Source organism: Nerophis lumbriciformis, linkage group LG19, assembly GCF_033978685.3.
Source record: "Nerophis lumbriciformis linkage group LG19, RoL_Nlum_v2.1, whole genome shotgun sequence".
Taxonomy (NCBI): Eukaryota; Metazoa; Chordata; class Actinopteri; order Syngnathiformes; family Syngnathidae; genus Nerophis; species Nerophis lumbriciformis.
The window spans coordinates 42,278,879-42,291,295 of record NC_084566.2 but is presented as its reverse complement, the minus strand read 5'-3'; the positions used below and the strand labels follow the sequence as shown (position 1 = coordinate 42,291,295).

Genomic DNA, 12,417 nt, shown 5'->3' with positions numbered 1-12,417 from the left:
CGCCATCCACCCGAACTAACATTTAATCAAAACCGCACCAGCCCGCCATCCGCCACCCGCCCGTTGTTATATGTCTAATATAGACGATGCAAGGCATTAGTGAGGTTATAAAGCTTTTGCCTGTTAAAGAAAGGAGACTTATCCAATGCAACAGAGACATTCAATGCGTGCCACGCTGTCACGGCCCAGACGCACACCAGTGCGCAATCATCTGGGAGCCGTGCTGAGCGCACCTCCAAGCGCGCTCGCGCCACTCAAACTGCTGCAGGCAGCTGCGTTCTATCTTGTTTTAACATCCTGTGGCACTCTTCTGGGATCACGGCGGACGAAACTGCTCATGCTCAGGGTGTTTGTGGAGGTTCGGGGTTTTGCACAAATGTGATGCACCATGTCAGATGTCCCTGTCCCGGTTTTGTGACTGTCGTAGACATAAACAGCGTCGCAGCTCTTGCAAATCACGTAGCCAGCATTACTATCATCCTGATTTACAACCTCATAAAAACGAGTCCACGCTGAACTTTTCTGGCCTTTTTTTCCCCTGGTCTTTAGTATTCCCTTTTTTAGTTTGTCGCGTACCACGTTTGCTGCCGGCGTTGCGATCTCTTTTTTTTTTTCTTCTTCTGTTGTGGCATATGCTGCAGGTCCCTGCTCGTTTTTCGTATGTGGGTAACAACATTTAACTATGTATATATATTTCCCAATTGGTTTAACTGCCACCCGCCTGAATCTATTTAAAATCTAATTTTTTTTTATTTCAACCGCCCGACCCGACCCGCGGATAAAATCTAATTTTTTTTTATTTCAACCGCCCGACCCGCGGACTCCGCGGTTGTGTCCGCAAACCGCGCATCTCTAGAGCCCATATATCCTCTTCCTGCCAAGTTAACCAGGCTGGGGGAGGGAAAGAAAAGTTAATCTGAGGCTGAGTTGACTTGAAATTGTTTAATGTTGCACTTTTTGTATGTAGAAGACAAGTTTTGTCATTTTATTTAATCTGAGCAACAACTTGAGGCAGTTTAATGTTAATTAACGTGGACCCTGACTTAAACAAGTTGAAAAACTTATTGGGGTGTTACTAGTGATGGGTTGATGAGGCTTCATGAAGCGTTTCGACACATTGCAAAACTGTGTTGATACTGTTTCGATACTGTGTCACTAAATACTGACATCTGCTGGACATTAAAAATCCCTACAGGCAACCTATGGACCGACTCAACTGACACTGATTTTATGACCTAGTATATACAATAATATAAACCAAGTCATTGTATTTCATTTAGGATTATTTCATAACTTCATTTAAATAAAAATGTATTTTTTATCTTTTTTAGATACAGTCAATAAATAATGTGAACATGTATCATAACATGGAAATCTAAGAGAACGTGTTGTGGATGAGGATGCTTGTGGACCTGGAAATTATTATTTTTTTTTTACACATTTTTATTTAAAACAAAAACAGTTTTTCCAACGTATTCAATTTTAGACGCTTTCTCTTCTTAGTTATTATTTCTCCGGCTGTAGAAAAGACCCGCTCACAGGGCACAGAGGAGGCGTCAGTGCGACACAGTTCGCGTATCGGTCACGTGACCAAAACAGCTCATGGTCGGTCACGTGACTTTCTAAAAGCGGTACGCGCACCGACACAGGGTTTTGCTCTATGAGCTCGACGCATGCGCCGATGCACTGGTGTTGCCGGACCCATCACTAGGTGTTACCTTTTAGTGGTCAATTGTACGGAATATGTACTGTACTGTGCAATCTACTAATAAAAGTCTCAATCAATCAATAAAAAAAACACTACCGTATTTTCCGCACCATAAGGCGCCCTGGGTTATAAGCCGCGCCTTCAATGAACGGCATATTTCAAAACTTTGTCCACCTATAAGCCGCCCCGTGTTGTAAGCCGCATCTAACTGCGCTAAAGGAATGTCAAAAAAACAGTCAGATAGGTCAGTCAAACTTTAATAATATATTAAAAACCAGCGTTCTAACAACTCTGTTCACTCCCAAAATGTACGCAAATGTGCAATCACAAACATACGTATATCAACATGGACAGAGCTGCGTGAAAAAAGCCACCCGGCCTCTTCGCGTAAACTTAAACTTACCTTAACCACTCGCTCATCTTTTCTTCATCCATCCCTTCGAGTTAGCTTTTATGATGACGCCGGCTGGAAAGGTCTCTTTTGGCAAGGTCTTCCTTTTGAATATCACCATGGGTGGAAGTTTCTGGCCATTAGCATGGCAAGCTAGAACCACAGTGAAGGATGACTTCTCATTCCCTGTGGTGCGAATATTCACCGTACGTGCTCCCGTTGTATCCACAGTGCGGTTCACAGGAATATCAGTTGCTGTGAAATAGTAATCCGTGTGCGGATGGAGAGATTGCGTCTTTTCATGAACCGGATCCCGGTCGCTTAGTAGGAGCCATTTTGTGGTCTTTACAGATGTGTAAACACAAAGGAAATGAAACGTACGGTGATATCCGCGCGCTTTTTCTTCTTCTACGCGGGCGGGTGGTTGCTTACAGTAGAAGAAGCGCTTCCTGTTCTATGGGGGCGGGTGCTTACCTTGGCGGTTGCTTGCGTAGAAGAAGAAGCGCTTCCTGTTCTACCGGGAAAAAAGATGGCGGCTGTTTACCGAAGTTGCGAGACCGAAACTTTATGAAAATGAATCTTAATATTTATCCATATATAAAGCGCACCGGGTTATAAGGCGCACTGTCAGCTTTTGAGAAAATTTGTGGTTTTTAGGTGCGCCTTATAGTGCGGAAAATACGGTATATGTAGAAAGGTTTTGTTAAGAAACCATTCTGAGCCTTATCTTATTTAGTTTTTATTATATATATGTTGACCACATGAACCCTGGCAATGGACCCTGTGTGTATATGTATGTTATGCCATTGTTTACACATTTGGTAAATAACCAAAAAATTTATATTTTGTTGTTTTCTTACTGTACCGAAAATGAACCGAACCGTGACCTCTAAACCAAGGTACGTACCGAACCAAAGTTTTTGTGTACCGTTACACCCCTAGATTTACCCTGGGTAACCTTAGCTGGCTTAATGTAGAAGGGGCCTGAGATGCATGTGTATGAATTAGGGATGTCCCGATCCGATATTTGGATCGGATCGGCCGCCGATATTTGCCAAAAAATGCGTATCGGCAAGGCATGGGAAAATGCCGATCCAGTTTTTTTTAAAACTCCGGTCCGTGTTTTCCAACGCACAGATTTAAATAATACATTCCACTTTTCTGCTGCTCCGTATTTCCGTTCCGCATTTTCCAGCACACCTTTAACACATCCACATGTCTATGATTTCTCACGCAGTTGCTTTTAGCTGCTGGCATTGCAATACAGGCTCTTACCACTCCTTCTTCTGTCTCCTTCTCACAGACAGCAAGCGCAACTTCTTACACACCTCATACGTCACATACGTATACGCCCTCTTCCAGCAGAGAGCGAGGTAGCAGCATGGCTAACGTTAGCTGTGATGCTAGCGCAGCCGCTAAGGTGCGCGCCTGCTCAAACGTCCTCTGCGCACGGCAAATCGATGCCACGCACAAAATCCAATAAAAAAATAAGCGCATAACAATTTTCGACACACGGACACGACAGAGAAAACAGTTTTCGTCATCATTGTTCAAATATTGTCGAGACGCTTACCTCCATTCGGTGCCACACGTCCACACCATCAAAATGCGAGGCAAAAATTTCCACATCAACACCGTATGAAAAAATTAGTGATTTTTTTAGTTGTGATTTCCTTCTCTGCATGAAAGTTTAAAAGTAGCATATATTAATGCAGTATGAAGAAGAATGTTTTAATGTAGACATGCAAGCCTTGAAAGAACATTTTGAAAATCAAGACTACATTTCCTGCAAATGGGTGCATTTCTACCCTATATTTTAACTTTAGATTTATTCTCATATCAAACTCTTTTGGCTGTCTTTTTGACACTTACATCAGGCGCCCCCCTCCACACCCTGGATTATAAATAATGTAAATAATTCAATGTGATTATCTTGTGTGATGACTGTATTATGATGATAGTATATATCTGATAGTATATATCTGTATCATGAATCAATTTAAGTGGACCCCGACTTAAACAAGTTGAAAAACTTATTCGGGTGTTACCATTTAGTGGTCAGTTGTATGTGCAACCTACTAATAAAAGTCTCAATCAATCAAAACACATAGAATCATCATACTGCTGTGATTATATGCATCAAGTGTTCATTCAAGGCTAAGGCAAAATATCGAGATATATATCGTGTATCGCAATATGGCCTTAAAATATCGGCAATATTAAAAAAAGGCCATACAGCCCAGCCCTAGTTTCAATGATGCCATTTCTGTTTGTCATGTATAATTTTGTCTATTTTGTGTTTATCCTTGAATAAACAGGTCAGTTTCTTGTTACCAACCATTGTGTATTAGTCAAACTCCCCTAATTCAGCTGGCTAGTTGTTATCAAGAGTACTAAAACCCTTTTCAACATGATTCTGACAACTAAGTAGGCTAAATAACTTTACACTTTAATACATGCTTGGATAGGCCCGTATCGGTATCGGTCAGTATCGGTATCGGATCGGAAGTGCAAAAACAATATCGGTATCGGATCGGAAGTGCAAAAACCTGGATCGGGACATCCCTAGTATGAATGGATTACCATGAATTGATTAACGTGGACCCCGACTTAAACAAGTTGAAAAACTTATTCGGGTGTTACCATTTAGTGGTCAATTGTACTTAATATGTACTCTACTGTGTAATCTACTAATAAAAGTTTCAATCAATCAATCAATCAAAGGCTTGCAAACTAACCACTTGCAATAGTAAAGCAGTTCCCATTGAGCTGTTCAAAAGACTCAAATCGTCACATCTCGACGAGGCAAAGGCCAGCAACTCACTGAAAACAGGTCCACGACCCACCAGTTGAGAATCACTACGTTCCACTTTCTATCTTATGAACAATAGAGGATTTAGCATTTTTTTAGTACCTAATTTGGATGAATTTAAAAAAGCTTAGTGTTGGTTTTTCTTTGTGTTCTCAGAAGGTGAGTGAGAAGGTCGGCGGGGCTGAGGGAACAAAGCTGGATGAAGACTTCAAGGACCTTGAAAGGGTACCGCATGCATTGTAAGATAAAACGTGGGACAGAATATTACATTGTCTCCCCTGGACTGTGCCCCCAGAGAGCAGATGTTACCAGCAAAGCGTTCATCGACGTCGTCAACAAAACAACAGAATACCTCCAACCTAACCCCGCCTCCAGAGCTAAACTGACCATGCTCAACACCGTGTCCAAAATCCGCGGGCAGGTGAAGAGTCCTGGCTACCCGCAGCCGGAGGGCCTGCTGGGGGAGTGCATGATGAAATATGGACAAGGCATGGGACCAGACAGCAACTTTGGTAAAGGACGTCATTTTTTTAAGTCGCATTTAACGTGAACTTTTTAACGAAGATCATATTTCATGCGTATCCCCTGCAGGTGGCGCTCTCGTTGATATTGGAGAGTCAATGACGATGCTGGCCGAGGCCAAGGACAGGCTGGATATTGACGTTAAGCAGAATTTCCTTGATCCGATGCAAGGAGTGGTTGACAAGGACATTAAGGATATTCAGGTACAAACAGAGGAGGTGTAAACATGCTGACACGTGACAAAGCCGTGTGCTACCGTAGAGTCTTAACCAGTGACGTGCGGTGAGGTTGATGGCTGGTGAGGCACTGACTTCATCACAGTCACATTTACAAACATATGAACCCTAAAGAGTATCTTATTCACCATTTGATTGGCAGCAGCTAACGGGTTATGTTTAAAAGCTCATACCAGCATTCTTCCCTGCTTGGCACTCAGCATCAAGGCTTGGAATTGGGGGTTAAATCACCAAAAATTATTCCTGGGCCACTGCTCCCCTCACCTCCCAGGGGGTGAACAAGGGGATGGGTCAAATGCAGAGGACACATTTCACCACACCTAGTGTGTGTGTGACAATCATTGGTACTTTAACTTAACTTTAACTTTACACATACAAACTGTAGCACACAAAAAAGCACATTTAATAAAAAAAACGTTATTATGGTCTTACCTTTACTTATAAATGCGCCACTGTTGTGCTGGATTAATGAACCCCCTGACGGGAGTGTTATATCAACTAAAGCCCTCACTTCAACTTTCCACGTACAAGATTGAATCTATTTAAAAAAGTGTAACCGAGGTTTTATAAATGTCGCCTATACTGTATGAAACTACAAAATAACAAACACGGAGGCTCCAGTTTACACGAGGACCACTTTATTTACCTTCTTTCAAAAAACTTCCGCTCCACTCCGTGTCAAAATTCCGCTCTTAGCGCCTTCAAAATAAGAGCTCAAGGCATATACTGTATAACAGCGCATAACAGGAACTTAACATCACAAAGAGGAAAGCCCATAAAAATAGGTTACAAAAGTTATTTAGTAAGAAGCCAAAAAGTGCAAAAACAACAATGTTCGTGTTGGAGGAGTTGTGAATTAGATACACCTGCAGTCTGCAGGTGTACCTAATGTTGTGGCCCTGCAGTCATTCGCAACTCCTCCAACACGAACATTATTGTTTTTGCACTTTTTTTTTTTTTTTTTATATATAGTTGATGTAGATGCCCATGTCGGCTGTTCAGATTTACTTTACAAAAGAGAAGTGTAGGATACTTCTCTTGTTGCCTTATTTGTATTTGACTTTATTAAATGTATTTATATTATCATTTAGTGCAGCCGGGCCGGAGCAGGAGGGGATAGAAAGAGAAAAAAAAAGAAGACAGAGGGGGAAATTGTGGGGACAAGAGGGGGATTAGACAGAGAGACAAAAACAACAGCAGCAAACAACAACAACAACAACAATAGAGCAACATCAGCAAATATGACATGTACAAATATGATGGTAAAAGTAATAGCAAATAAGCAGTTAGCGAAAAATAATACAGAAATGACAATGAGCATTATTACACTACAAATGGATCAATACAAATACCAATAGAAATAGCGCTATTGATAATGAACAATACCAATAATTTACCTTTATTATCAACAATACAGTTGTTTAAATGCAACAATACATATACGTAATGATAACTTGAGATACGAAAGAATGCAGAAAAATGGAGGGGGAGAAAGAGAAGCAACCTACATTAACCTTGTAGATTGTTATAGTCACAATAGGTTAAGCTTTGTCAGTGTGCCATGTGTTACACCCAGTTTACCCTAGGGCAACAACGTTAATATATGTTTGATGAAACGTGATTATGTGCATGAGTGTAAGTATGCATATGTACTTGTATATGTACATGTTTTTGCACTTTTTGGCTTCTTATGAAATAACTTTTTTAAATAGATTCAATCTTGCACGTGGAAAGTTTAAGTGTGGGCTTTAGTTGATATAACACTCCCGTCAGGGGTTGCCGTGCATTCTACGGCGGGGGTGCAGGAGACGAGCCTCAGCCAGTGCGTCTTTTGCAGCCGTTTTATGATCGCTCAGCACAAGAAATACTTTACACACATACAGTTGTTGACAAAATACACTGTACATTATATACATCAGCTAACTAAACTATGGAAATGTATAATATAGTTCATATAGCAATACGGTCTCACTGCACAGCAGACCAGCAGTTAGCCGAGTCCGTCCATGTTGAGGCACTGAGTGACGTGCCTCGACTGGCTGCTGATCACCGCACCGTCTCTTCTCAGTATTTGAACGGCAAATGTGAAAATTCAGCGATTTTGAATAAAAATAATCTAAAACTGGTGAAGTTAAATGGAAAATAACTTTATAGTATAATCACTGGATACATTTAACAATTTAATATATATTTTTTTCTTTTTAAATTTTTTTTCTTTCCATGATGGCAGGTGAGGCGGGGCCTCACCTGCCTCTAGCGACTGCACGTCACTGGTCTTAACATAAGAAAGTACTTGTCAGCCTAGATATTTATAAAAAACTAACAAGTTGTCAAAAATGTGAACTTAAAATGAAGTCTTCATTTCTCTTTCCCACTCTTTATCTTTTGACACGATCAGCACCACCTGAAAAAGCTGGAGGGACGCCGCCTGGACTATGACTATAAAAAGAAACGCCAGGGTAAAATACAAGACGAAGAAATCAGCCAGTCCCTGGACAAATTCTACGAGTCCAAAGAGTTGGCCGAGAGCTCCATGCACCACCTGCTTCAGACAGATGTGAGTGGCCAGTTGCTTGATTTATGCTTGGACATGTGCCACTGTCGCCACATAATTGTTCATAATTGCGTTAACACTATTGTAGTCCTGATAGCAATATTTTGGTAGCGGTACCATAGAGCGCCGAAATGTATTTCGATATTTTTCAAAGTAAAGGTGACCACAAAACAAATTTCAATATTAGCTTGTTTTTAACAGAAAATGTTAGGCATAATTATGATACATTAAACATGTCTTATAGTAATCAAATAACAATTCAAGCATTAAAATGAGAGATGTCCGATAATGCTTTAAAATGTAATATCGGAAATGATCGGTATCTGTTTCAAAAAGTCAAATGTATAACTTTTTAAAACGCCGCTGTGTACACGGACGTAGGGAGAAGTACAGCGCGGCAATAAACCTTAAAGGCACTGCCTTTGCGTGCCGGCCCAATCACATAATATCTACGGCTTTTCACACACCCAAGTGAATGCCATGCATACTTGGTCGACAGCCAGACAGGTCACACTGAGGGTGGCCGTATAAACAACTTCAACACTGTTACAAATATGCGCCACACTGTGAACCCACACCAAACAAGAATGACAAACACATTTCGGGAGAACATCCGCACCGTAACACAACAGAACAAATACCCAGAACCCCTTGCAGCACTAACTCTTCCGAGACGCTACAATATACACCCCCCGCTACTGTGTAGGATGGGAAGCGACATGAAGGTGTCGGTTTCTTTGTATTGTAATCCACTGTTCTTGGTTTCTTATGTGGGTTTATTGTTAGGCAGTTTCATTAACGTCCTCCCAGCGTGGTAACAACACACAACAACAGCAGTCAAGTTTTCGTCTACTACCGTAAAGCAGTTCGTCTGCCGTAAACAGCAATGTTGTGACACTTTTAAACAGGACAATACTGCCATCTAGTGTACATGCATATGTGACCCACCCATAATGTGTCACATTTTTGTGTTGATTTATTTATTTTATTTTGTGGTTTGAATTCGTTTTTGGAGCTGTCATTACACATTTATCAGTATTCACATTGGTCAGTAGGGGGCAGTAGGGCGTTTCTTCCCAATTGAATGCTATCACCTGCAGACCGGAAGTGTCTTGTCATTCTGATGAGCGCGACCAGTCTGTGAACAATTGAAACGTCCTGTGTGCTTTTTCCTCCTGTATAACAGGTTAGGTTTGGTGAATCAACTCACTGAATAATATCCATGTGATCTTTATAAGTTTAAGTACACATTCTGATGGTGGAGCCTAACTCTAAAGTGTTTGCGAGTTGTAGTTTGTATTTGTGAATGAATCCAGTGCACAGCTGCAGTAACCAATACAAAAAGGCGACGTGAGTACGCAAAGTTTATGTAGGAACTTCTGATCCTAATTCAGACTCCCAAATTAGAGCTCCCGTTTTTCTTATTGATTTTATAATGTATATTTGTATAATGTGTGTGTTCTGAAATAGTGACAGAGAATAGAACAAGGATGGACAATTCAACCCTTAACTCAACAATGAGTAGATGAGTGTTATGTGTGTGTATATGTGTAAATAAATGAACACTGAAATTCAAGTATTTATTTTATTTATATATAAATATATATATATATATGTAATAAAATATATATATATTGCTAGAATTCACTGAAAGTCAAGTATTTCTTATATATATATATATCTTAACCACGCCCCCGCCCCACCCCCGACCACTCCCCCCACCCCCGACCCCCCACCTCCCGAAATCGGAAGTCTCAAGGTTGGCAAGTATGCTTTGAAGGAGTATGGAAAAGGAGCAGTGCGATGTGTCAAATATGGTTGTTTTTTTGTTCCTTCATTGCAGTATTATGAACTTGCCTAACTCATTTTGTTGTCTGTTTCAGACTTTGTTAGGCAGGACTTTGTGAATGACTTTAAGACGGGGACAATATTAAGAGAAGAGAAGAAAATATAAACTATTTCATTGTTTGGCTTGACAGAGCTTTGTGTGTCTCTTGTTATTGTTTATCTGCAGGTGGAGCAGGTGAGTCAGCTGAGTTCCTTTGTGGAGTCTATGCTGGACTACCATAAGAGTGCCGCAAACATCCTGGAGGCTCTTTCTGAAAAACTGGCAAACAGGTCAGTACTGTGACTATTAGTGGTCCTTGGGGTTCCTAAACAATTCAGCAGGTCTGGTCTGTTTTACCATCTGTGTATAAGCAGTGAATAACAAGCAGATCCCATGTTATTGCTTTTAGGTGATACGTTTTGTATTGTACCGTACTTTTCCGGACCATAGAGCACACCGGATTATAAGGCGCACTGCCGATGAATGGTCTATTTTTCATCTTTTTTCATATACTGTATAAGGCGCACCAGATTATAGGATGCATTAATGGAGTCATATTATTATTAGACATGTCCGATAATGGCTTTTTTGCCGATATCCAATATTGTCCAACTCTTAATTACCGATTCCGATATCAACCGATACCATTATATACAGTGGTGGAATAACACATTATAATGCCTAATTCTGTTGTGATGCCCGGCTGGATGCATTAAACAGTGTAACAAATAAATACCGTATTTTCCGCACCATAAGGCGCCCTGGGTTATAAGCCGCGCCTTCAATGAACGGCATATTTCAAAACTTTGTCCACCTATAAGCCGCCCCGTGTTGTAAGCCGCATCTAACTGCGCTAAAGGAATGTCAAAAAAACAGTCAAATAGGTCAGTCAAACTTTAATAATATATTAAAACCAGCGTGATGTGGGCGCGCATGGAATCGTATATCAACATGGACGAAGCTGCGTGAAAAAAGCCACCCGGCCTCTTCGCGTAAACTTAAACTTACCTTAACCACTCGCTCATCTTTTCTTCATCCATCCCTTCGAGTTAGCTTTTATGATGACGCCGGCCGGAAAGGTCTCTTTTGGCAAGGTCTTCCTTTTGAATATCACCATGGGTGGAAGTTTCTGGCCATTAGCATGGCAAGCTAGAACCACAGTGAAGGATGACTTCTCATTCCCTGTGGTGCGAATATTTATCGTACGTGCTCCCGTTGTATCCACAGTGCGGTTCACAGGAATATCAGTTGCTGTGAAATAGTAATCCGTGTGTGGATGGAGAGATTGCGTCTTTTCATGAACCGGATCCCTGTTGTTTAGTAGGAGCCATTTTGTGGTCTTTACAGATGTAAACACAAAGGAAATGAAACGTACGGTAATATCCGCGCGCTTTTTCTTCTTCTACGCGGGCGGGTGGTTGCTTACAGTAGAAGAAGAAGCGCTTCCTGTTCTATGGGGGCGGGTGCTTACCTTGGCGGTTGCTTGCGTAGAAGAAGAAGCGCTTCCTGTTCTACCGGGAAAAAAGATGGCGGCTGTTTACCGTAGTTACGAGACCGAAACTTTATGAAAATGAATCTTAATATTTATCCATATATAAAGCGCACCGGGTTATAAGGCACACTGTCAGCTTTTGAGAAAATTTGTGGTTTTTAGGTGCACCTTATAGTGCGGAAAATACGGTACATCAGCTCAAGTTATGGAAAAAAATGCCAACATGGCACTGCCATATTTATTATTGAAGTCACAAAGTGCATCATTTTTTTTAACATGCCTCAAAACAGCAGCTTGGAATTTGGGACATGCTCTCCCTGAGAGAGCATGAGGAGGTTGAGGTGGGCGGGGTTGAGGTTTGAGGATGGGGAGTAGCGGGGGGTGTATATTGTAGCGTCCCGGAAGAGTTAGTGCTGCAAGGGGTTCTGGGTATTTGTTCTGTTGTGTTACGGTGCGGATGTTCTCCCGAAATGTGTTTGTCATTCTTGTTCGGTGTGGGTTCACAGTGTGGCCATACTTGCCAACCCTCCCGAATTTTCCGGGAGACTCCCGAAATTCAGCGCCTCTCCTGAAAAACTCCCGGGACAAATATTCTCCCGAAAATCTCCCGATTTTCAGCAGGAGCTGGAAGCCACGCCCCCTCCAGCTCCATGCGGACCTGAGTGAGGACAGCCTTTTTTCATGACGGGAGGACAACAGGGTGACAAGAACTAAATCATCCAGACTAGAGATAAATTGTATTATGTTTATTTTACCTAAAAATAAATATATTTATTAATAATAAAAATTAAAAATAAAAACTAAATACATTTTTACTATATTATCAAAATTAATTGTATTTTTATTTGTATTTTTTCGTGACTCCTAGCCATAG

General features: G+C 41.2%; 1 protein-coding gene across 2 annotated transcripts in view; it reads left to right on the top strand.

Annotated features, from left to right (window-relative positions):
- Window positions 1-12,417, top strand: part of LOC133618406 (endophilin-A2-like) — a 44,445-nt gene that overhangs the window by 20,284 nt on the left and 11,744 nt on the right. For both annotated transcript variants that reach the window (XM_061978737.2, XM_061978736.2), the window contains exons 2-6: window positions 5,068-5,136; window positions 5,207-5,423; window positions 5,503-5,636; window positions 8,068-8,226; window positions 10,238-10,341. In XM_061978737.2, the coding sequence (XP_061834721.1) occupies window positions 5,068-5,136; window positions 5,207-5,423; window positions 5,503-5,636; window positions 8,068-8,226; window positions 10,238-10,341 (683 nt within the window). The remainder of the gene's footprint in view (window positions 1-5,067; window positions 5,137-5,206; window positions 5,424-5,502; window positions 5,637-8,067; window positions 8,227-10,237; window positions 10,342-12,417) is intronic.